We start from the raw sequence: 24,128 nt of genomic DNA, 5'->3' as shown, positions 1-24,128 counted from the left end.
TCGGCTGCGACATGACCACGTAAGGAACTCAGATTCGACCCGGTCACTAGAACCCCCAGAGAGAAGAGCCAACTGCCCTACCACGATCCCAGGACGCATCGACACAGAGTCCCGGCGGCGCTAGGACTGACCTCTTAGAGTGGTCGATCAGCGCTAAGCGAGCGACGGGAGAGACATCCAGGCGGCGGGACGGCCACTAAACGTCAGGGGTTCCGTCGGTGCTAACGGCGCCAATCTGGGGGTCCCTTGGAGCCCTCCACTCCATTTTTGGGGGGGCCACCTTTACCGTAGGTCGGCCGGGGGGGTCCAGTCTTGAGGGGGAATGAGATGGATGGACCTTTGTTGGATCCGCCCCTGAAAATGGAGGAGGCTTTATTTTAAAATGGAAGGGTAGGAAAAAAAAAAAGAATAATTAAACCCAGCGATACCAGAACAGGCTTCCCCTTTAGTCCCTCTCTCGTCTCTACCGTATCTCTCGCTCTCTCTCTCTTCGAGTCTCTCTTTTCTTTTATCCCTCCTTCTCCTCGTCTCATGTTCTAACCACGACTTCAAAGCTCGGCTCGTCTCGTGCCTCTTCCCCCGTCCATTAACCCCCCGTCCCCTTTTGGAGGTCTCGACCCCAACACGCTCGTTGCTTCTATTCGATCGACCTTTTTTCGCTCGCTCCTTATGATTCACGCCTGTACAGCTCCCCAACTGGAGCCGCAGTCGCTATTTACTCTCTTGTAGTATCGAGGCCTCCATTTCCCACGCTCGTTTTTTTGTGACATTTTTCTCTCTCGCTCTCTCATTTTATCCATCCTCTCTCCTTTTCTCGTCCCATCCCTGAAGCTTGTCCACCATGCCCGATTCCACGCCCCAGACCACCGACTCGAGCACCCCAAAAGTTGGCGCCCCTAAAGACAAGAACTGCCCCTATTGCGGTCAAGCCTTCACCTCGTCCTCGCTCGGCCGCCATCTCGATCTGTACATCAAGGAGAAGAACCCGAAGCCCCCAGATGGCATCCACGATGTCGACGCTATCAGGAAGCTGCGCGGCGGTATCACAAGACGACAGCCGCGAGGTTCGCTGGGCGGGAGGCGGGATGCCTCGACTCCAGTGGGAACCCCCAAGGGAGCTGTCAAGAAGGACACGCCCATCCCCGAAAGTGACGGGTTCCGATCACCCGCAATTGCCAAGGAGAACCAGCTCGTAGTTGATACGACCATGAAATATTCGGGCCCCTTCCAGCCAACCTGGGAAGCGACGGGAGTCATGAATGATATCCCCAAGAGAGGCAGCTGGGAGGGCGACGCCACACCCGAGCCTATGAAGCGGCCCGGTATGCAGCGCACCGTGAGCAAGCAGGCCATTCAAAAGGCCCAATTCGACGTCAAACAGAAGCTGTCGGATGCCATGGACACGGCACGGGCTGCGGAGCTCGCACTGCGGGAGCTCCTCAGCTCTTGGAGGGCGGCCAAGTACGTCAAATCAATCTCTCCCGTGCTTCGGTGGCGCGCGCTGTTTGCCAGACTAAAGCTAACTTGACGGCAGGGTGCAGCTCGACAACAACTCGATGCCGTTCGACTTCGACCCCCTCTCCCTCGACTTCCCTGCCCTTACCCTCCAATGCCTGCAGCCGCCCCCGACCCTCTTCTCGTCCACTCAGCATCCCACGTCGACATCATGGTCCGTCCAATCTCCCGGCCAGCGCGAGTTCGACGCGCTCCAGGCCTTTTTCAAGGAAGAATTCCGAGCCTGGAAGGTTACATGTACCTCTTCCACCACTGCTGTTATGGAAGAGTTCACGTACCCTCCATCCGCAGGCAACTTCCGAGACGTTCGCGAGGCGGTCCGAAAAGCGGAAAAGACTGCCGAGCAGCTCGAGGCGCAGGTTGACGAACACTTGCAATCAGCATACACAGTCTGGGAGTCATTGCCAGTCCAACGGCAACAAGAGCTCTGGGTACTAGAATTAGCCCGCGGTGTGGGCAGGAAGCATAAGGAGGCCGAGAAGATGAAGGAGCAACACCACAGACTCAAGCAAGAGAATGCCAACCTCAAATCCCAGATTGAGCAACTCAACAAGCTACAACAACCCAGAGAATTCAAGCTTGCGACTCCAGTTACTGTTCCCTTGGAGCGGGAGTTGATTGCTGCTGCTTATGAACAGGCAGTCAATGGTGGAAAGGCGCTCGGCTTTGCAATGGAGGACAGTCAGGTTGATCTCAGCTCAGTAGTCTCACGCTCCATCGAGCGATGGAAGAGCGTCATCGCTTCGTCCAGAGCCAGTTCGACCGGAATGGGAGCCCAACGATCTTTAGACCAGGCCACCCCAACTCCAGCACCTCCTACCGTCAATGGCACTCAACACCCGACACCTCAAGTTCAGACGCCAGCGCCGCCCCAGATCCAAACACCACAACAGATGCAACCGCAGCAACCACAACAGCCATCACAACAGCAGACTCAACAATCGCAACAACAACGACCACAGCTCGCCAAGCGCTTATCGACGACGAGCATCAACGGTGCGCCTAGCGAACAAGCTTCTCGCACAACTTCTACAACCGGCCCGCCATCCATCGAGGAGACCAGCGACCAGGATGCTGACGCCGAGATGGAGGATGATGACAGCTTCGCCATCATGAACACCTCTCCTGTCAAACCCCAACCACCAATTCAACAGCAAGCGACCCTTGAGGTGCCGCGGACGAGAGGGCCCGTTCAACAGCGAGGCGCGCAGGATCCCCGGTTCATGATGCCCAACGGGACAGGAAGCCCCGTCGGGCGGACAGCGATTAACATGAGCCGTTCTATGCCCAACATGAATATGGCGATGCAGAACGGAGCCATGCATGGGGCGGACATGGCAATGGCCATGCAAGGGGTCCGCGGAGACCCCATGTACCTGGAATAGGAGGACCGTTATCCCGATAGTTGAGGATACGGCGTAATGCCCGGCACGGGCGGGTTTTGGGTGACATAAACGTAATGATGAAAGATCTCTGAGCGTAGTAATATCTTGCTCATGATGTGTTAATACGACCAATATTCAAGACTGTTGCTATCACCCATGGTTGACAATTGCCTGTTGCAGGTGGTCGTCTCTAACAATTAGATACATACCCCAACGCTTCCCTTCATTCTTATCAAGTGAGTGGCTGAGCCACTTGGTTGGTCCATGGCCTGCTGAAAATTTACCCCGCGATTGTGGCGCGCACAACCACTTTCTTTCCTTCCCCTGCCCCTCCAACCCATGCCCTGACTCTGTTCCACTGAGTCACAACAGCAGACCTTGACTCATTTTGTCGGCAGCAGAGATTTCGACGTCTGATCTGAATTTCCTGCCATTCAATCTTCACCGACCGACACCAGACGCAATCATGGCTGACGAGGCTGCCCCCCCGACCGAGCAGGTCGCCAACCTGCACCTCGACGAGGTCACTGGTGAGCGAGTCTCCAAGACCGAGCTGAAGAAGCGCCAGAAGGCCCGCCAGAAGGAGGAGGAGAAGAAGAAGAAGGCTGCCGCTCGTCCTGCCGCCGCGGCCGCTCCCAAGAAGGCCGGAAGCGCTGAGGCCGCTGAGAAGGATCTCACCCCCAACCAGTACTTCGAGATCCGATCGAGGAACATCAACAAGCTCCGCGAGACCAAGAGCCCCAACCCCTACCCCCACAAGTTCCACGTCACCTACGACCTGCGAAACTTTGTCCAGGACTACGGCCACCTCAAGTCTGGCGAGAGCGTCCAGGACAAGATCATCCAGATCGGTGCCCGAGTTCACGGCAAGCGAGCATCGGGCTCCAAGCTCCTCTTCTACGATGTCCGGACAGAGGGCGTCAAGGTTCAGATTCTGTGCCAGGCTCAGGAGGTGCGAGAGGGCGCCCCTGCTTTTGAGGACCAGCACGAGCACCTTCGCCGAGGTGACATTATCGGCATTATTGGATACCCCGGCAGGTTGGTAGACCGGTAGAGAACTGATAAGAGATGAAACTGACATGCGGGTTAGAACTGCCCCCAAGAACAAGATCGAGAAGGGTGAGGAGGGCGAGCTGTCTATCTTTGCGACTGAGGTCGTTCTCCTGACTCCTTGTCTCCACGCCCTCCCTGATGACCACTATGGCTTCAAGGATCTCGAGCAGCGATTCCGTAAGCGATACCTCGATCTCATCTGCAACGAGAAGTCGCGCAATGTTTTCGTCACTCGATCCAAGATGATCACTTGGATCCGCCGCTACTTTGACGAGCGTGACTTTGTTGAGGTCGAGACTCCCATGATGAACCAGATTGCTGGCGGTGCCACCGCCAAGCCCTTTACCACTCACCACAACGAGTACGACATGCAGATGTATATGCGTGTCGCCCCTGAGCTGTACCTCAAGATGCTTGTCGTCGGTGGCCTGAACCGAGTGTACGAGATTGGACGTCAGTTCCGCAATGAGGGTGCCGATCTCACCCACAACCCCGAATTCACCACCATTGAGTTCTATCAGGCCTATGCCGATGTCAACGACCTGATGGACATCACCGAAGACATGGTCTCGGGCCTGGTCAAGTACCTGACCGGTGGCTACGTGACCACCTTCCACACCCAGTCTGGCGAGAAGTACGAGGTCAACTGGGAGAAGCCCTGGCCCCGTTATGAGATGATCCCCGAGCTCGAGAAGGCGACTGGCGAGAAGTTCCCTCCCGGTGATCAGCTCCACACTCAGGAGACCAACGACTTCCTCAGGGGTATTCTCAAGAAGATGAAGCTCGACTGCACACCTCCTCTGACCAACGCCCGCATGATCGACAAGCTGGTCGGCGAGTACATTGAGGAGAAGTGCGTCAACCCATCCTTCATCACCGGCCACCCTCAGGTCATGAGCCCTCTGGCCAAGTACCACCGCGAGATCCCCGGTCTCTGCGAGCGATTCGAGGCTTTTGTGTGCAAGAAGGAGATTGCCAACGCCTACACCGAGTTGAACGACCCCTTCGACCAGCGCCTGCGCTTCGAGGAGCAGGCCCGCCAGAAGGACCAGGGTGACGACGAGGCCCAGCTCATCGACGAGAACTTCTGCACCTCGCTCGAGTACGGTCTGCCTCCCACCGGTGGATGGGGCATGGGTATTGACCGAATGGTCATGTTCCTTACTGACAACTACACCATCCGCGAGGTCCTTGCGTTCCCCTTCATGAAGGACGACAAGGCGGATGCGAAGAAGCTGGCTGCTGAGGTGGTCGGCATTGAGCCTATGCCCGAGGAGGGCATTGGTAAGATATATCCCTGTTTGGCCTAGTTGCAAATGCAGTCGCTAACATGCCATGGGTAGCTCACAAGTAAAATGGAAATCGAAGCGAGGCATCATGTCATGAAAGAATATGTCATGAGCACGGAAGTTATGTTACACTAGGACTCCAAATCAGATCTGGACGGTAGATGCAGTCTCATATGAGATAGAAATAAAAAAAGAAATGTCCCGCCTTAGAGGGCTTGTTAACAAGATGCTTCCTAGAGTCGAGTTTTTCTACAATGCTTCTAATGATCTAAGTCGGCTGATCAACTCAGACCACTCATCTACACACCCCTTCCTTCCTATCCCGTTCCTATTTGTGCTGTTGGTTGGTTCCATAATAATATACATTCGATTTCTGATTCTACAGGTGAAAGCACGTCCTCTGGTGCAATCACACCACCATCATGCCATCTCGTTTATTTGCGCAGCTGCATCTGCTTCAGCCGCTGCTCGAGCAGACGGAGGGTGGGCTTGGGGACGTGCAGCCTGTACGCCAACATGAGGGCAACGGTCAGGACACCCAAGCTGCCAGCCTGGTGAGCGGCGGCCAGGGAGATGGGGACCATGTAGATGAGTGTGCTGATGCCGAGAGCGACCTGGAACGAGACGATGTGGAGCAGGCCAGTGGAACCACGCTTGCAGTTCCGCGGAAGTATGGGTTTTATGCGCCTCGTGCGCGCAAAGATGAACAGGCTGACGATGGAGCAGAAGGTAGACACGGCGAGGATGCGGTGGTTCATCTGGACGGTGCTGGGGTTCTCGAGCATGTTGCGCCACCAGAGGTCAGAGTGGTCTTCCTTGCGCGAGTAGAACTTGTCCCAGAGCTCCTTCTTGGGGGGGAACAGGCCCAGACCCATCTTGGGGAACTCGTTGTAGATGAGGCCAGCGTCGAGACCGGCGACAAGGCCACCAGACATGGCGGTGATGAACGTCAGAGCGGCGACGGCGAAGACAGCACGGCGGAAGATGCGAAGACCGGGGTTGGACATGGCCTTGGCAGCCTTCATACCAACCTCGGGGTTGGCCATCCAGACATTGTTGCGCAGGACAAAGAGACCAGAGAGAAGCATCCAAGAGTAGCAGATAAAAGCGGTCGCAAGATGGGTGGTCAGGCGGTACTGAGAGACACGGGGGTGAGATCCGGGAGCGAACAGGTCATCCTTGAGGCCAGACTTGACCATCCACCAGCCGATAATGCCCTGGAAACCGATGAGAGCAGAGATTCCAGCGAGGTTAAAGGCCATCCTGGGGGTGACCTTGCGACGAGCGATGAAGTAGACGGTGGGCAGGACGAACGACATGCCAATGAAGCGGCCCCAGACACGATGGAACCACTCCATAAAGTAGATCTTTTTGAATTCTTCGAGGTCCATGTGAGGGTTGAGGAGCTTGAACTCGGGCGAGGCGCGGTACTTTTCGAACTCGGACTCCCAGTCGGCTTGGGACATGGGGGGGAGCGAACCGGTGACGGGTTTCCATTCAGTGATGCTCAGGCTGGATCAGGTCAGATACAGCATATGAGATGTTTAGGAGTGCAATTCATACCCAGACTCGGTCAATCTTGTCAGGCCACCAAAGACGACGATACCAAAGACACTAACAGCGCTGCCAATGAGCCAGTAACCAACGCCCTTGTGTGTGGTCTCAGGCCATGCCTTCTTGGCAACTTGGGAGACGGAGGGGGCGGCGCGCGCAGAGACCTGCTCGGCGACGGTGCCTAGAGGCTTGCGGAGGGCAGCATCGGCGTAGGAGCGAGACCGGACGAGGTTGAGGATGCGCGAGGGCATGGTCCGCGGGGCAGCTCCCCGGAGGCACTGGTTGCAGACGAAGAACTTGGAGGGCGCCGAGGCCGAGGCCTGGAGGAATAACCTCCGGAACCCGGGGGCGAAGGACGCCATGATTGCGAGCAAAACAGGGCAATTGAAGGTGTTGGAAGGAAGAAAGGAATTGGAGGGGAGAGGTGGAAGATAAGGCGGTGGCCCAATTGCCTGTGCTGTCAATCTGTCAGTCAGTCAATCGGTCATACGAGGACCACGAACCACGAACCAAATATTAAATTCGACCATGCGATGGTGCTTTTCGGGGTTCGGCGCCGGTCCAGGTCCGCGTGGGGTGGGTCACCCTGGACAGGACGGAAGGAGCTAGGGAATAAGGCGTCAGTGATAGGCCGCATCTCCGTAAGTGCCCCCACCGGCCAAGGTCGGCCCCGCCAAGCCAAGGGTCACTTCACCGCCCAAACTTTTTGGAACGGCAGAAAATATTGGCGAAAAAAGTGTCAGAGGTATTGGAGCAAGGCAGGCACATTTACGAGCTGCCAACTTTACATCACCAGCAAAAATGGGCGGACGTCAGGCTCACGGCCGATCACTCCTGGCCAATCCCAAGGCCAAAAATACCGGAAACAACAAAAAGTCCAAGGCGCGCTCGCAAAAGAACGCCCTCAACGCCTTTGGCATCGCCCAGGAAAACTTTGCGCCCCGGCAGAAGCTGACCCCCCGCGTGAGGCAACTCGACGCCGACATCGAGAGCGAGAGGAAGCACGGCCGAGACGAAGATGACGACGAGGATGAGGAAGAGGAGGAGGATGAGCCCCAGAGGAAAAAGGTCAAGAGGCCCAGTCGACCCGCCGACGGTGGCGCCGAGGACGGAAGCGACAGCGAGGGTAATGAGTGGCGGCTTGGCGGTCTGAGAGAAGACGATGAGGACTCTGAGATTGAGAGTGACGAGGCGTTTGGTGATAGCGACGAGGAAAAGTTCCAGGGATACACATTCCGCGGGAGCAAGTCGACACATCAAGAGGTAGCTTCCCTCATGAGCTAAACGGCATGTGCCTAAGCTGACATTGAAAAGGATGACGACTCGGAGGACGATTCCCAGGACGACGAGGGTCAAACACTTGGCGAAGACGCCATTGACCTAGCAACAGCGCTCGATCAGTTTGAAGAAGATTCAGACGAAGAGCCTGAGGGCAAGGACCAGTCTGGTTCTTCAGAATCCGACGACGATGCTTCAGACGAGGAGGAGGAGGATGATGATGACGAGGACGACGACAGCGATGATGACGATCAAGAAGCCAACCCAGAGAAGCTAGAAGCTCTTCAGGGGTTGATCAAAGGTTACGGTGGTCAGAAGGACGACGAGGAGGACAAGCCCAAATCAAAAACCAAGATCAGCCTGAGTGACCTGGGACTCTCGGGCATCGGCGATGCCAATGTCAAGAAGTCGATGAAGCTCATGAACAAGGAAGAAAAGGAGAAGCGTCCTGGTGCTGCCAAGAAGCTGGATGTCCCCCTGGCGAAGCGACAACAGGACCGCCTGGATCGGAGCGCCGCCTACGAAAAGACAAACGAGACACTGGACCGGTGGAACGACACAGTCAAGCAGAACCGAAGAGCAGAGCACTTGGTGTTCCCTCTACCACAGAACTCGGCCACTGCTGGTCTGGATACAACTGAAATTCGACCCCTGACCACTGCGAACCCCAGCAACGAGCTCGAATCCGCCATCATGTCCATCATGGAACAGAGTGGTCTTACCATGGACAAGCCCCAGAAGCCCAAGGAGAAGGAGTACGACGAGGAGGGTAATGAACTCACGCGCAAGGAGGTGCTGGCCAGGAAGCGCATGGAGCGTGAGCTCAACTCTCGCGAGGCCAAGAGGGCCAAGCGCATCAAGAAGATCAAGAGCAAGGCCTACCACCGCGTACACAGGAAGCAACGCGAGCGTGATGAGATGGCTACCAAGGAGGCCATGGAGGAGGCTGGTGAGATTGACTCTGATGAAGAGCGCCTGGCTCAGGATCGCCGTCGTGCGCTTGAACGTGTCGGACAGCGGCACAAGGAGAGCAAGTGGGCCAAGATCGGCTCCAAGACGAAGCGAGCCGTGTGGGACGACGACTTCCGAGCCGGTCTGACAGAGATGGCCCGCAAGGACGAGGAGCTTCGGCGGAGGAAAGAGGGCCGCGCCGGTGGTTCCGATGAGTCGTCAGAATCTGATAGCGACTCTGACAACGGAGATGCTTCGCTGCGGCGACAGCTGGCGGCTCTTGAGGAAGAAGAAGATGTGCCGCAGAAGGGCCTCATGAGCATGAAGTTTATGCAAAAAGCCGAGGCTGCCAAGAAGGAGGCCAACGACGCCCTCATCCGTCAGATCCGACGAGAGCTCGACGGTGAGGAGTTTGATGGCGACGGCGATGAGGAGATGGAGGAGGTGGGTCGTCGACAGTACGGCGCCGCTGAGGGTCAGGCGTTCAAGCCGACTTTCGAGAAGCCAACTCGGGCGGCCAAGAAGCAAAAGTCAACAGAAGAGGATGACGATGACGATGATGTGGTGATAACTACCAACGGGGCGGGCAGCAACCCTGCCATCCCCAACATCACATCCCTCGACTCCTCTCGAACCGTCTCATCAACCGCAGGCGCCTGGTCCCGCGGTGAAACCCGCCGCAAGAAGAAGGGTCAGTCGGCAGCCAACGTCGGCGAGCTCGACCTCTCATCCAACGTCATCGTCGCCTCCTCCCGCAAGACAAAGAGCAAGTCCAAGCCCGACGAGGAAGCCTCAGATGCCGAATCCGACACTGACCAGCATCTCCCCCTCGCGATCCGCGACCAGGAGATGGTGGCGCGTGCCTTTGCGGGCGAGGACGTTGTCGGCGAGTTTGAGCGCGAAAAGGCAGACGTTGCCGAAGAGGACGATGACAAGGTCGTTGATAATACTCTCCCTGGTTGGGGCTCATGGGTCGGTGACGGCGTGAGCGAAAAGGAGAAGAAGCGGCATCAGGGCCGGTTCCTGACAAAGGTCGAGGGCATCAAGAAGAAGGACCGTAAGGATGCCAAGTTGGACAAGGTGATAATCAACGAGAAGCGGATCAAAAAGGTAAAAACCCACACACAACTCCTCTGTTCTACAAGAATCAACACTAACAGCCACCAGAACGACCGCTACCTCGCCTCACAACTCCCTCACCCCTTCGAGTCCCGCCAGCAGTACGAGCGCTCCCTGCGTCTGCCCGTCGGCCCCGAGTGGATGACAAAGGAGACGTTCCAGGAGAGCACCAAGCCTCGCGTGCTCATGAAGCAGGGCATCATCGCGCCCATGTCCAAGCCCACCATCTGATCATAGAGAGATACCTGCATTGCCTATTTGGAATAGAAACAAAGACGAGAGCATATATCCTCGGCGCCACCGTTGCATTAAACTTTCCATCCACCTCGACGCCATGCAGACCCAGTGATCAAGGCTTTTAGATAGGATTTCCATTGCCTGGTCGTGTGAATGAATGAATGAAAAGCACCACCATCCAATCCAATAGGTCCATGCTCAGTTCGACATGTACACAGGTCCTCATTCGATCCAGTGTAAGCGCCTTGATGGCTATGCATGTACATAAGCCCACCCATGCGTAGGTTATTCAGACTAGTCCCTCAACCGTCAGACTTCTTGCGGTTCACTACCAAATAAACTCAAAGTCTTCTAGACAAATGCAATAACGTATTAGTTCATCAATGATGCCGACCCATCTAGGATATCTCGGAACACCCTTCAAACAACTTATCACCTGAGCTAGACAGACAATATGTCTAAGAACAATAGCGACTACAATTGACATCTTTTCAATGCTTTTAATTCCTATTTGAGCTATCCTTCGTACCCGTCGCCTCTTGGCGACCTTGCAGTCCAATGATATAAACATGAAGGAAAAGCGGTTGCAAAGCATGCGGACTACGACTAAACAGTTAGTATCATAAACCCTCTCCTTCTCCCTCTTTTGACATAACGAAAATGCGCGACGGCGATAGTAATCCTTCCTCTTCTTCTCCCCTTCCGCAATTCTTCCCCTCCCCACTTTGAATCTCTTTGTTTTCAGTTTTCCAGTCCTATCCAGAGGACTGTCTGATCCTAGTAATACAAATATGAAAAATTCGGCTCGAATTATCGTGGGCAAGCTTGTGGCTAGCGTCCTCAGATTCCTGAGGACCATCTTTACTGCCCAGTTTAGGCCCAGTTTCGCAAGTAGCTGCGGAGCATCCAACGTCGCCCGGTATCCAGAGACACATGGTTGAAGTGTGGTAATATCGGTTATGGAAAAAGGTTGAGCGGGTGATATAATCTAGGCGCCAATCTTGCCGTCGATGATGCCACTAGGGGTGACGAGGAAGGCCAAGGCGATAATGGCGTAGAGGCCGAGAAGCATAGCACCTTCGAGATAGTTGGACTTGCCGTCCTGGACGGTGTAGGTGACGACAAGAACGGACACGGAAAAGGCAACGGTTTGGACTAGACGGTGTTAGAATCCAACATTTCGTACAACTGCGGGTTGTCCAAAACTTACAGGTCTCAAAGTGAAGGCTCATATCAGAGCCAATGATCCAGCCAACAATGACAAGGAAAGGAGTGACGAGAAGAGCGATCTGGATGCTGGAGCCAATGGCAACACCCATGGCCAGGTCCATCTTGTCCCGGATAGCAACAACGACAGCGGTAACGTGTTCGGCGGCGTTTCCAACAATGGGGATCAAAATCAAACCAATAAAGGCCCTGCTGATGCCCGATGTCTCGACAAGGTTATCAATGCTTCCAACGAGGTAATCGGCGCAGATGGCTACCAGGATGGTGGTGACAACAAGGACGGCAACAGCGCTGACAGGGCCGAGGGTGGGCTCCTCAGGCTCCTCGCCCTCGCCACCAGCGTTCTGGTTCTCGGCATCGAAAAGGTTGCTGTGGGTGCGAAGCTGGAAGACGAGGTAAAGGACGTAGAGGAGAAGCAGAATGATGGCGGTTCCGCGCGACAGAGTAAGGATGCTCTGATCCTTGTCCCTGGAGCCACCCTGGTCAAGAACAGCGTACAGCTACACCAAATATTAGTCGGTTGATTTCCAGCGTTGAAACTGGGAGCATACGGCAGCGGGAATGATAAGCGAAGCAGACGAAAGTGTCATGAGCGAGCAGGTTGTCTGAGCAGTAGCCGAAGAGAAGACCTGCTCTGTACCATTACCAGTCTGACCGCGATGGATCATACCGCCAAACAGGAAGCACATGCCCATCACCAGCAAAAGGTTAGAGAGAATCGATCCGAGCATCGAGGCCTGGACAATGTCGATTTGCTTTTCCTTGAGCGCAACAATGCTGACCTGCGCATATGGTTAGCATCTTGAATCCAGCCCAAGTTTCTCGCGGGGAATCGCACAATCAGTTCGACGGCATTTCCAAAAGTAGCATTCAGCAGACCACCCATTGTTTCACCCAGCTTCAAAGAGATCTCTTCGGTCGCAAACGAAAGGACGGCGGCGAGGGGGATGATGGCGAAGAAATTGATAGTGAAGACGGCGGTGGAATTCCAGCCCAGCTTGCCGGCAACAATGCCAATGGGAACCATAACCAGGAGGAAATTGACATAGCCTGTGATGAAGAGTCAGTCGCATGCGACCAAGTGTGTTTTCAAGTCGAGCGCAAACATACTGCTAAGAAGTGTCACCTTGGTGACATGCCATGAGTAGGCGAGATGCCTCAAGGCAAAGTTCTGGTTATCGAGACCCGGTGTATGCTTCGAGTCGAAGAGAAAGGTCATGGTGCTCGAGCCTCGGCTGAGGCTGATGTGACCGTTGCCATTGCCATTGCCATGGACATGGCCGAGGGTATCTTGAAGGGCCGACGAGGCACCGCCATTGGCGATGAGCGGCGAGTTCTCGTCGGCCGCGTGCGAAGACCTGCTAGACATTTGACGTCTGATGTAATGGTTGAAGGATGGAAGAGCTGTTGATGGCGAATCAAGGCACCGGCATAGTCAGTAAATGAAATCGTCGTTTATGCGATTGAAAACAAGCCAAGAGGGCACAACAAGCAATTAAGCAGGACAAGATGCTTGGGACCAACAGCAAAGGGTAGATGAGCAGCACAAAGGCCTCTTGTCTGAAACAGGAAAGCAACCGAACAAGGCTGGCTGCTGGGCTGACTAGGCCCCGGTCTGGGCCAGCAAGGGACTTCTTGGCTGCGTTTGTGAAAGGCCAACCTGCTGCGCCTCGTGTGATCTGCGGAATTGAAGCTTGTAGACAAGATGGCCCGAAGGGGCTGGCGCTTGCAAAGGGATGGAGAGAGGGCGAAAGTAGGGCTGGGGATGAATGACAAGGCGAGGGAGAGGCGCCTCAGTAAGGATGAAAGAGAGCCAGTGCCCAAAGTTGAAAGAACTCAAATGCAAGGCTCAAGCAAGGGAATGGGCACTGTCCGCCAGTGGTCCTACTCACTCAATTCGACGGCTCAGATCGCTTCACTCTGCAGGGTCGGGGGTATCGTTTGATGCGGTTGCCTTTCCCGTTCCCGTGTCCGTAGGATTGGGGAGTAAGGGAAGAGAAGGGTTTGAAGGGTTGGCCAAGATTTGGCTCGAATATGGGCTCTCTCTTTCGCTTGTGCCCGTGAGTGGCGCCCAGCCCGTGGAGAGGAGGCTAGCTAGCAACTTGGGACTCGCACTTGGGAGGGGTCGGGCGTTTTTCTGGGGGGTGTGGTACTGTAGTGTCGGAATGGGAAGAAGGGGACGATGGGATGGATAAAGAGGATGGAAGATGCAACATTTACAAGTTGCCGATCTCTCCCATGGACCTGGGTACTTGGGACACGTTCTAGACGGCTCTATCTCGTGCCTTGGAAACGGGAACGGCGCGAGATGCAGGCGAAAAGGTTATACGTAGGTAGTAAAGTCGTGGTTACTCACAAACCATGGCTACCGCGTCTGCTGAAGCTTCTCGCGATTCAAATTGATAGATAACCCGCGATGTGACACGAGGGCGAAAGGAGCGGACGAAGAGAAGACGGACGGACGAGCCGGGTAGAGCGCGTAGCGAAGAACCTTTGCTTCAAAGAGGGCAGTGTCAAATCAACCCCGCTCAACGAGGTAGCTCTGCTCTGTCGGTGTGAAAGCGCGTACGTTATCAGCTGCGGTGAAGGAGCACAGCCTGAATTCGAGATGGTGTTTGGGGCGAATGTGCAAGAGAAAAAACGTGGTACGGAGCTTCAAGATCCAGGAGGCCTCCTTTGCGCCAGGTTTGAAGAAGGGAAGTGGGAAGCTCGAACCCACGTTGACGTAGGACATGGGTCGAGATCGGCGACCCACATTGATGAAGGAGCTTGATGTAGGCGGCCCGTGATTGGTCAAAAGAGGTCGAGTTGGCCGGCAACCAGCCCGCAACCCGCTGAGAGCTCCCTGAGTTCCCCACCGCATCCACCGTCAGTGACATGTTGTACAGGGGTGAGCGTCTTTCTTTCAGCTAGGGAGCTCCAGTTGGGGCCTGTTTCTTGCGCTTGTCACTGTTGCTCAGACATTCGGCTTCTTGGCCCCAGTCTAGATCCAGGAAGCGCCGATTCCAGCGAGGGCAAGGCGTGTTTGACCATCCAGTGGCTCAGCAGAAACCTTAATACTAACTGTGAACCGAGCCACGGACAAGACGTCAACCGCCAAGCCAATCTCGACCTCTTTCTTTTGAGTGTCTGTCTGATGGTGGTGGTCTCTGCGTGGTTGGCAAAAAAGCTTATTCGACTTAATCTCTTTTGCTTGGCGTCGCAGCCACCAGGACACGCACGACGGCTAGATACAAACAGACTCTGCTATCGCTTCAAAACTTGGAATTCCACGCGAAATACAATCACCGTCGTCATCGTTCTCAAAACATGCAGAGGCCCCAAAGTACAAATGAAATCTGACCCTCATATGCATCAGCTTACCATAGAAACGTCCGCTTACCCACTCCAGCCCGCAGTCCCCGTCTGTCGCACATTTCCTCGTCAGTCCAGTCCGACGTTGCCGGGATTATCGCTGCAGCTGCAACAGCTCACCAATTCCAATTGTGACACGCATCACGGGGCCGTCGGTCCGGAACTCATTGGGGTTCCATGGCAACCTTATCGATAGAGCTGCAGCAAACGTCAAGGCAAAGCACCGCTCGCGGCGGGTTAAAAATGCAGTGAATCAAACATCGTCACTTGGCTGGAAATGAGCACGGTACGTCATTGGCTGTGCTTTCACTTCTCTGTGTCCCGCGCTTAATGTCCGCCCCATTCCATCAATGTCCACTGAAGCTTGATACACCCTCAAGCGAAAATCAATTCCTCGATATCGTCACCATCTCTTTCGTCAAATACCCCTTGCCGATCTCCACCAAACAGCCCCATCCAGGGCAGTGTTAAACATCATTTTGTCTTGGCACTCCATCTCAGAATCCATCGAAATCTGCAAAACTGCCGCCCCCATGTCGCAAATCTACAGCTGCGCCTCGTTCCCCCCAACGAGGCAAAGAGCACAAACTGTCACCCTCGTCAAGTGGTTGGCTGTCGAACTCTATCGACCCCGGATACCCGGGAATGCTTGTTTTCATGAGGCGTCGTCGATCTCTCGGCCCCATCTTCCAAGGAAATCAAGTTTCGAGACAACCTGCGACATGCGTCGCGTCTTATTGGGCCGAGGCCCTTGTCAAACTCCCAATCCTCTCAAGTCTGTCTCGGAACTGGACTGAAATTGATGAATGTGAAGTGAATAGTAAGTTAAAAAATGAAATTGTAAAACCTTGTCAAAGGTACTGCATCTGCCTCCCGTCTTGGCGAGGTCAGGAATCCAACCATCCATCTTTCTTCCCCATCTCTAAACGCCAGTAGAATACGAAAACCCATTCTGTCTCCTCTTTCAATATACAAAGTAAATCTTTCTGTCCGTCGAGGTATCTTGTCTTTCTTCTATGCCCATCTTTTTGTACACAGTTGCCCGTCTCGAGCACTGATGGCCAAACCCCTGAAAGGGCCGGCCGCCGACGCCCTGATATCCGTCATGACGCGGCCTCTATTCGACTCCGCCTCAGTCTATTAAATGCCGGCGAGGGCTGTATCACAGTTGTTAGCCTTGTCTTTGCCACCGCTTCTACAGAGTCAAACTCACCTGCAGCGTACGTCAGGAACCACGTCCTTGATGCACCGCCATCGATCCACTTCGCATCAAACTTGGAGCTCGTAAAGAAGGTCCAAGCCGCCTTAGGGTTAATAGTCGCGTAGTTGCCGTAGATGATGCCCTTCCATTCATTGTCGATCTTGTCAACGCGGCCGCTGCTGAAGTAGGTATCCCACTCCTGCTGAACAAATGTCTTGGTTCGGGCCAGGTTTGAAGGGGGCAGAATGGGGATCATGTGAATGCCCTGGATGGCTTCAATGTTGGGGCTGAACCATGTGGTATGGTGAATCTTGTTCTCAAAGAGAATACCCGCCACCTTGTTGCCGATAAAGTTGCTGGGCTGAGCGACGTTGTCCGTGGTATAGTAGTAGTACTGCTGCATAGCCCGTGTCATGACGGCTAGTTGCAGATTGGCTCTGTTGTCCATCGTCAGTGTCCGAATCCTTGCAAGAACAACATCTCCAATTCACCGTGCAACCAGGTTGGTGTCCTGGATCACTTGACCCCACATCTTGAGGGCATACACAGACATGATGTCCTCCGAGCTAGATTCCTGGTCCTATCATGGCTGTCAGTGTCTTGTCTCAGTATCATAAGTACATGTTCCAAGCTCACCTTGCCATCCCACATAGCGGTCAGGCCATGGGCCCAACTGTGGCCGTGGTACCAGTCAAAGCTTCGCCACAGGGGGTAATACTTGTCCGTGCTGCTTGGGTTGGCATAGTCACGAACAAGACTGTTAACATAGGCCTTGTTGGCAGCAAGCCACTTGCTATCCATAGAACCAATGTAGGCAGCAGCAAGGATGTGATAACCGTAGTGGAAGTGGTGGTCGTTGTAGTAAGTGTTTCCAAAGTCAGAACCGGACTGTCCGGTGACATAGGACGCAGATGAGACGAGACCGCCCCAAGCGGCTGATTGATCAAGTCAGTCACTATTCCAATCTACTCAAGATCTTGTTACTTACTTTCGTAGACAAGCGGGTAGTTTTGCTTGTTTGTACCGAATCTGGCAAAGGCCGTCTTGAGCTTAGCCAAGCCAGACTGGGCCAGAGCAGCGTCGCCCAAGAGGTTGTTGATGACATAGATGATAGTACCAAACTTGGCCAGAGCCTACGCAGGTTTGTTAGATCATGATTAAATATCGTCAAAGCCACAACTCACCTTTCCAGAAAAGTACATCGAGTCCAGGTTGGTCTGCGCAATCATGTCCTGCGAGACTTCCGACTGCGCGATGGGCTTGATGGTGGTCTTTGCCTTGGTGGAGAGTCCCTTGCTGCCCGTGGAAGGATCCCAAGGAGCAAAGCCCATGTTGACAGGCATCGAGGGCTCGACCATGGTCCACTTGGTGCCTCCAACAATCGTGGCAACGCCCTTGGTGGGAGTCTGAAGCTTGTAGTCCCGGATGTTGGCGGTGGTGGCGGCGTCGAATGAGGTGAGATGGTGAGGAAGAGCAAACATCCAGAGGTTTCCAGAAGTGTGGCCGGACTTGCTCCAGTTGAAGCTATAAGTACCCTTAGTACCGACAGCAGAACCGCTGATGGTCATGCCAGTCGCGTAGATGCCACAACCGTTGTCAAGGACTGCCTCGGACTTGCTCGACTTGGGGTCCTTGGCGATCTGGATCAAGCCATAGAAGGGCTTGCTGGACGAGGCGAGACCGTTGTTGGTGACTGTCAGGTTAAGAGGATCGCCCTTGGTCTTGTACGCATACAGTCGCCAAGTGGTACCATCCTCGAGGACAAAGTTGAACTTGCGCACGTTGGTCTTGGGGTCCTTTGCCACTTGTGTCATACTCTTGAAGTAGACGCTGGACTGGATAAAGGGCGTGGCGCCGCTGTAGTAGGCAGTGGTGAAGAGACTGCCCTGAGCGAGAGGGAAGGTGATGGCCGGAGCAGAAGAGCTATCCTTTCTAAGCATAGCCCTGGCATAGTGAGGGCCGATCGAGTCCATGGTCAGGGTGGTCTTGGAGCCCAGCTCCTTGGCCGACATGATCATGGACTGAATGCCGACAGGGTTGACGTAGTATTCCACAGCCTTGTTAGATTGAAGTGGACCGTAAACTCGCTGGCTGGCCTCGACGTGAGAAATCGCCATACCCCAACTCGCGGCGGCACCGGCACCGGCAGCCCACGAGAGCGCATAAGGGTATGTGTAGACCGGGCTCTTCTGGTCTCCGAGGTAGAAGTTGGAATAAAACTTGTTGGTCTCGAGGGGTCCCGACTTAGAGATTCCCAGACGAGGAACCGGGTGGTCAGCCTTCCTCTGGAACATGGCCAGAGGAGCGCTGGTGTCGATAGGGTTGGCGAAAATGTCGTTGCTGGTCGCCATCTTGGAAAGGCCTGAAGGTTGAGTGTTCTTGGTGGGGGATGCAACAGGCTTAAGTAGGCTCGATGGGCTCGAAATGGAGGTGCTAAGAATAGGAGCCTCAGTCTGAAGAGGGTTGTAAAGGTCGGTGACAATGAAACCTTCAGTATGAGGCTCAACGTCTGAGAGAGAAGGAAGAACAATGGCAGTTCCAGTCTGCGCCTTGCTGGTGCTAACGTCGACAGTCTCGGTGGCCGGGATAATGTCGTCCTTGGCGTAAGTTGTGAGATACTCCTGGTCCTCAGTCGCGATGGTTCGCTTGAACTCCTGGTGGGAGTCCTGCCAGGTATCGGCCGAGTTGTCGTCGGCGTTGGGGATGGTCAACCCCTGTCCCTGGGTTAGCCAGAGGAGCCATATCGGGAGAACCCTGTGAGATCTCATGGTGAAGGGAAAGTGAATAAGAAGTTAAAGGAAGGGATCTGCCTTGATCGAGAAGTTTGGAACCTCTGCAAGACAAGACAGGCGATGGCTTGCTCAATCAGGATGTCTGACGGGAAGGGGATCCATGGTTCATATAACAATGCACTGGGCCCAGGGCCATGCTCACAAGCTGAGATACCATCGAATGCGTAAATCGCTAGTCTGGTGGCCCCCCGGCAGAGGGGGCTAGACTCTTGCATCCATCGGGAAGAAATGAACCAACATGTGTTGGCGTGGCTTACCTAGAGGCTAGACCAAGGCTAGAATCGACCGAGAAAAGCAATGCTCGCTAAGATAGTGACTTGGAGTCGTTAATGGAGGCGTAGGGCGGTTCAGGTACCGGTAAGATGGCGCACAAGGATAACACTGAATCGAGAAATTGGATTTTAGGATGGAGAATGAGTGGGATTGGCTGGAATTCGAAGGAAGAGGCGTGAATGAGGCACAGTGAAGGGTTTGGGTTCCATTTCATGGATTGTTAACCTCAATATTTCGCGCACTTGTTCATGTGCTCGAGGCAGGAGACACTTTGAATTTCCGTCAAGATCCGGAAGGAGCTGCTCTCTCTGTCAATGAGCTCCAGCCTCGATCAAGGTCGCTCGCGCATTCCAGATCAAGTGTCCCGGGCGCATGTCCAAAGTCTCGAACTCTGCCTGAGTGAGTGTTGGTGATGGATGGTGTGGAGAAGCACCATTTCCAGGGAAGTGGGCGTCCAATCCAAAGCCGATATCGACGAGGACGTGCCCGTGGCTTCGCGTGTGCCTGCAGTAGGGCCGTCCCACAGAGCAGCCGCTCACGCGCTAGCTTCAGGGACTATCGATTCTGTGCAAACCGCCCTCCCTCAATAGGGGCATGGCCGTTGGGCTGCGTCGCGTTGCGGTTGTGCTCGCCACAGCCGGCGCCGACGCTCAGCCCAGGGGAATATGGGGTTTAAGAGCGCCTCCAAATTTCCATCATCAACGCGCAGAACCGTTACGGCGTCTCACTGGACGCCTCACAGTGAAGCTGATACGCGCCATCGCGGCTGTCGGAAGTAATCAGGGTCTCCTTTGGGGATGTGAATTTCCGGAGGGTTTTCAGCCGCAGTTGCTTCTCACACCAGTCCACTCGCGGCGAAGGTCCCCCGTAGGAAAAAATTGGATAGTGTCTTTGGTCCAGACACACTATCGATTTGCTGATGCTGATGACGACGCCTCGCCATCCATCACATCAAGTCAGGTGGATGAGTTGTCAGTCTGTCTGCCGTCTTGAGGCACTCTCCCGTGCAGCCTGTCTTGAACTATTAGCCAACCACTTGACTCGAGGTGACATTCACTAGAGGGAGTTGTTAGAAGGTGAGACAATTTACCGCGATTGCCAGAGGCTGTCCATGTGTCTTCCCAAGTCCCGAGCCTATGGAAATCCTCCGCAGGGCTGCCACGCTGCTCAATCACGTTCAAAGTCAAAATCGCATTCCGGAACAGGGCATAATGGCCTTGTGTCTGCCAATCATTGCTGAACAATCGTCTTTGCTGTGTCTCTCAGTCCAGACCTATCCAGGAACGCCCGCTAAGCAAAACAAGCCCCTTGTTCACATTCTCAACCTGCTTTATCTCATAGTCCCAGCGCATCATATTTGCCTCTTTCGCCGTGCTCAAGAATCTGTCGCAGTTCCAGACGCTTGGCCTTGCTTGGCTCTTGACTCTCGCTGCGTTGGTCTTGGTCCGCTGATCTGGTCGGCTGCTTGGCCACCTTTGGCTCTATCATCGCCTTGAGCCGTTTGCGTTTCCTCTCTGCCTCCTCTTCGCTTCGTTCAGCCTCCTTGCGACATCTGCGGATGTCTCTATTCCGCAGGACCCAAGGCTTCGCCAGCACCTCAGACTGGAACTTGATCCTCTTTTCCCAGAGCGCGACCTCCTGTGCTGTGCCTCGTAGAGGGACCATCTTCTCGATATTGAGCTGTCGCTCTTCCCGGAAGGTGGATATCCCCCCCTTGACATCAACGACGCTTCCAACATTGATATTGGCCAAGAGGGCAGCAGCCGCGAGTGGATTTGCATCCACCTTCGAGGCAGCGTCTGTCGCCGTCGCCGCACTATCGATCCCTTCCTGAGAAGCCGACATGGGGATTGTGCACTCAATACAGGCGCCACTACTGTCGTCTATAGTGTAGGCGCGTCGCCCTGCATAGTCATCGATGGCGACAACCACCCCAACAATGCGCACCCATTTTATTGGCAAATTCCCGTAGAAGTAAAAGTTTTCACCTTGCTAGCCGTCAGTGACCATTTCTATGACAACTCTCTCAAGTAACTCACCTTCGAAGCCTTCGTGCTGGTCAAGGCCGTGAACATCGGCTACTCGGAAGAGGCACCAGGTATTCACGGTTGGCGCCAGATGGAAACAGTACCGGGGGTAAATTGGGGGCTTGGCCGGGTCGCTCATGGCATCATGACGGCAGAGTTCTCTCGAGCGACAAATTATTCATCCTTGCGCATCGTCAATTCATGGATGCTGTCAGGTTGATGTCTGCTCAAGGGCAAAGACGTCACACGACAATCGAGGTTGTGGAAGGGTGAAGTGAAACTTTTGCAGGCAGAAGGTGCTAAACAACCCCGCCAGCCTGGGGCTGGGTACCTTGTCACTAACAACACTGACGGTGATTTCTTGTTTTCCTCACCCTATAAGAGGAAGAATTAAATGATGCAATCAAGTCTGTAGGCTCAGGTGTTGGTGTTCTTGATCAATTGTATTCTGTTTCTATATGAAATTCGGGTTGGTTTGACTTGTTTGCTCAATATACTCCGGCCCATAGTGTCAACAGCTTGTCATGAAGCAGATATTCATGTCATTAGAGCTGCATTCAAGGTTGTGATATTCAGAGAAACCATCATGAATTATTTGCTTGCTTGCAATATTCCAGGCTAGTATTATAGCATTCATACAAAGAAAGTCGCCTTCATACTCCAAACTCCATATCACGTCATAGACCCAACTCCATTCCAAGCCCAGCATCTTGCTCTATCTTCACCGTCTTGACTTCTTGGAGCTCCGCAGCCTGGAAGCGGCTGCCTGGAAAGCCTCCTCAGAGGGTTCTTCCTCTATCACCCTCTTCTTGCCCTTTTTGGCCTTGCTTTCCTTGGCACCATACTTCTCAGCGAGATGGTCGAGGAAGCTTTCTGAGCGGTCCTGCTGGCGCTTTTGGATCAGTGCCGCGAGATCATCCTCAGAACTTCCCTTGCCCTTCTTCTTCTTTCCCTTCTTTTCGCCAAACAGCTTATCGTGTACACCGAGCTCTTTGGCATAATCCTCGGCCTCTGCAGCTTCCGCTCGAGCCTTCTTGACTCGTGTGGCCCGCTTCTTCTTGGTTTCCTTGGTGTAGGCGGGGAAGCTAGGCACGTCCTCGCTCTCGATCGCCTCATCGATGATCTTGCGAAACCGTTCGTCGTCCTCCAGCACATCGCTCAGGATGACCCTCTCGTACAGCTCGTCCATGTCGCCCTCGCATTGCTCGTATGCGATAAGCACATCGTCCTTCTCCTCGTCGGATCCCTTGTACTTCTTGGCAAACTTCTCGATAGCATCGCCAGAGACCGCCTCCTTGTATTGTTCTCGATAGTAATCGCTCCAGTTGAAGCCCTCAGAGTCCACAATCGATTCGGCTGTGGAACCGGTCGTGTCGTAGCGCTTTCGTCGGGCGGGATCAGAGAGAACGGCGTAGGCAAAGGCGATGGACTGGAACTTCTCGTGTGCTTGCTCCTTTTGATCCTGAGGGACCTTGTCTTTGAATGATGTTAGTGTCTGTCCTCCCGTACAACAAATGGGAGCTGGACCAACCTGGATGGTTCTTAAGGGCGGCCTTCCGGTATGCGCCCTTGATCTGGTCAGGATTTGCTGTCCGTTCCACACCCAAGACCTCATAGGGGTCGATGGTGGGAGGCTCGCTGTCCAATACGTCTTCGAAGTCCGACATTTTTGCTGATGTTGGTGCTGTTTGATGATGAGATGGTAAAGCTGAGTTTCGAAGATGTCGGGGCTCATGGAGAGACGCGACTCAACGCGCTCCGAGAAAAATTGTGGGGCTGGTTAAAGTGCATGCGGTCATCGGAGCTTACAAGCACCGTCCACCAAAGTGGGAGCTGCGAACAGCTTCAACATTCTTCCTCATCTTCTTGTTTCAATCGTTTCAATTACTCAGCCCAGGCTCTACATATTTTAAAAATGGCAACAATAGAGCCTGGAGATCACAAGGCCTTCATGCAGCGTGCGCTTGGCCAGGCTAATAACTCTCCTCCAAAACCCACAAACTTCCGTGTGGGCGCTCTCATTGTGCGACTCGACGACAACACCATCATCGCTGAGGGATACACACTAGAACTTCCCGGAAACACCCACGCTGAAGAGTGCTGTCTGTTAAAGCTAGCTGAGCAGCACGGTACGACGGAGGAGAAGCTCTCCGAAGTATTCAACACCCCACATGCACTCTACACCACGGTCGAGCCTTGCTTCAAGCGCCTGAGCGGCAAGCTCCCCTGCGTCGAGAGGGTCCTGCGCCAGAAGCAATGGATCACCAAGGTGTATGTGGGGGTTCAAGAGCCCGAGACTTTTGTTGGAGAGAACACGGGCCGCAAGACGCTTCAGGATGCTGGAATAGAGGTGCACCTCGTTTCAGGGCTGGAGGACGAGATCCTGCAGGTCGCAACGGCTGGGCATGTCAAGTCATAACATTTTGGATATCAATCAAATGAAGCATCAGAATATAGGTGTGGGGAAGTTGGCGTTGTTGGTTATAGCCATGTTAAATAATGGCATGTGAGGGTTTTTCAGGTTGAGTTATTGGGGCAATGTTCTATCCAGGAGAACATGTAACTTGACAATTTAAGATGGATCACCCATCATGCTATGTGTTCTCTTGTCCTGGTATCAATGTCAGAAGGCCTGTCTTGTCTCTTGACCTTGTTGTCCCTCCCCTTGCGGCAGTCACACATTGTCCCCTGGCGAGATCTTGTGCTCTGTCATCCCACTGGACCTTCAAGCACAACCGGAGTCACTCACGGAGAGAAAAATATGATCAGCTCGAAACGAATAATGTTGGGTTTAAGCTACTAGAGGCGGTTCCTTATAGGTGACATTGATTCTCCTGAACAACCATTTTAGGGCGTGGATTGGCTCATATCCG

The 24,128-nt window shown here is 54.1% G+C and overlaps 9 protein-coding genes across 9 annotated transcripts; 4 read left to right on the top strand and 5 right to left on the bottom strand.

Moving 5' to 3' along the window:
- Nucleotides 1-841: 841 nt before the first annotated feature.
- Nucleotides 842-2,900, top strand: NCS57_00398700 (uncharacterized protein; the record flags this gene model as incomplete). The annotated part of the gene is made up of 2 exons (XM_053053964.1): nucleotides 842-1,461; nucleotides 1,535-2,900. The coding sequence occupies 2 exons, from the start codon at nucleotides 842-844 to the stop codon at nucleotides 2,898-2,900; spliced, it is 1,986 nt and encodes a 661-aa protein (XP_052916124.1).
- Nucleotides 2,901-3,366: 466 nt separating this feature from the next.
- On the top strand, nucleotides 3,367-5,307 carry NCS57_00398600 (Lysine--tRNA ligase; the record flags this gene model as incomplete). Its single annotated transcript, XM_053053963.1, has 3 exons — nucleotides 3,367-3,938; nucleotides 3,991-5,237; nucleotides 5,297-5,307. 3 exons carry the CDS (start codon nucleotides 3,367-3,369, stop codon nucleotides 5,305-5,307), a joined length of 1,830 nt encoding a protein of 609 aa, XP_052916123.1.
- Nucleotides 5,308-5,676: 369 nt separating this feature from the next.
- Nucleotides 5,677-7,158, bottom strand: NCS57_00398500 (uncharacterized protein; the record flags this gene model as incomplete). The annotated part of the gene is made up of 2 exons (XM_053053962.1): nucleotides 5,677-6,754; nucleotides 6,806-7,158. 2 exons carry the CDS (start codon nucleotides 7,156-7,158, stop codon nucleotides 5,677-5,679), a joined length of 1,431 nt encoding a protein of 476 aa, XP_052916122.1.
- Nucleotides 7,159-7,597: 439 nt separating this feature from the next.
- NCS57_00398400 (uncharacterized protein) lies at nucleotides 7,598-10,375 on the top strand (the record flags this gene model as incomplete). The annotated part of the gene is made up of 3 exons (XM_053053961.1): nucleotides 7,598-8,059; nucleotides 8,111-10,135; nucleotides 10,193-10,375. 3 exons carry the CDS (start codon nucleotides 7,598-7,600, stop codon nucleotides 10,373-10,375), a joined length of 2,670 nt encoding a protein of 889 aa, XP_052916121.1.
- A 994-nt stretch (nucleotides 10,376-11,369) lies between these two features.
- Nucleotides 11,370-13,971, bottom strand: NCS57_00398300 (Vacuolar calcium ion transporter; the record flags this gene model as incomplete). The annotated part of the gene is made up of 6 exons (XM_053053960.1): nucleotides 11,370-11,536; nucleotides 11,592-12,108; nucleotides 12,160-12,390; nucleotides 12,447-12,658; nucleotides 12,719-13,012; nucleotides 13,965-13,971. The coding sequence occupies 6 exons, from the start codon at nucleotides 13,969-13,971 to the stop codon at nucleotides 11,370-11,372; spliced, it is 1,428 nt and encodes a 475-aa protein (XP_052916120.1).
- Nucleotides 13,972-16,102: 2,131 nt separating this feature from the next.
- On the bottom strand, nucleotides 16,103-18,931 carry NCS57_00398200 (Endo-1,3(4)-beta-glucanase; the record flags this gene model as incomplete). The annotated part of the gene is made up of 6 exons (XM_053053959.1): nucleotides 16,103-16,119; nucleotides 16,176-16,600; nucleotides 16,655-16,743; nucleotides 16,800-17,098; nucleotides 17,152-17,296; nucleotides 17,348-18,931. 6 exons carry the CDS (start codon nucleotides 18,929-18,931, stop codon nucleotides 16,103-16,105), a joined length of 2,559 nt encoding a protein of 852 aa, XP_052916119.1.
- A 1,632-nt stretch (nucleotides 18,932-20,563) lies between these two features.
- Nucleotides 20,564-21,394, bottom strand: NCS57_00398100 (uncharacterized protein; the record flags this gene model as incomplete). Its single annotated transcript, XM_053053958.1, has 2 exons — nucleotides 20,564-21,216; nucleotides 21,268-21,394. The coding sequence occupies 2 exons, from the start codon at nucleotides 21,392-21,394 to the stop codon at nucleotides 20,564-20,566; spliced, it is 780 nt and encodes a 259-aa protein (XP_052916118.1).
- A 582-nt stretch (nucleotides 21,395-21,976) lies between these two features.
- Nucleotides 21,977-22,922, bottom strand: NCS57_00398000 (J domain-containing protein; the record flags this gene model as incomplete). Its single annotated transcript, XM_053053957.1, has 2 exons — nucleotides 21,977-22,731; nucleotides 22,787-22,922. 2 exons carry the CDS (start codon nucleotides 22,920-22,922, stop codon nucleotides 21,977-21,979), a joined length of 891 nt encoding a protein of 296 aa, XP_052916117.1.
- Nucleotides 22,923-23,170: 248 nt separating this feature from the next.
- On the top strand, nucleotides 23,171-23,674 carry NCS57_00397900 (uncharacterized protein; the record flags this gene model as incomplete). The annotated part of the gene is made up of 1 exon (XM_053053956.1): nucleotides 23,171-23,674. The coding sequence occupies one exon, from the start codon at nucleotides 23,171-23,173 to the stop codon at nucleotides 23,672-23,674; it is 504 nt and encodes a 167-aa protein (XP_052916116.1).
- Nucleotides 23,675-24,128: the final 454 nt, after the last annotated feature.

Source organism: Fusarium keratoplasticum, chromosome 3 (genome assembly GCF_025433545.1).
Source record: "Fusarium keratoplasticum isolate Fu6.1 chromosome 3, whole genome shotgun sequence".
Lineage (NCBI taxonomy): Eukaryota > Fungi > Ascomycota > Sordariomycetes > Hypocreales > Nectriaceae > Fusarium > Fusarium keratoplasticum.
The sequence above is the reverse complement of the archived record's forward strand: the minus strand, read 5'-3'. Positions and strand labels throughout refer to the sequence as shown.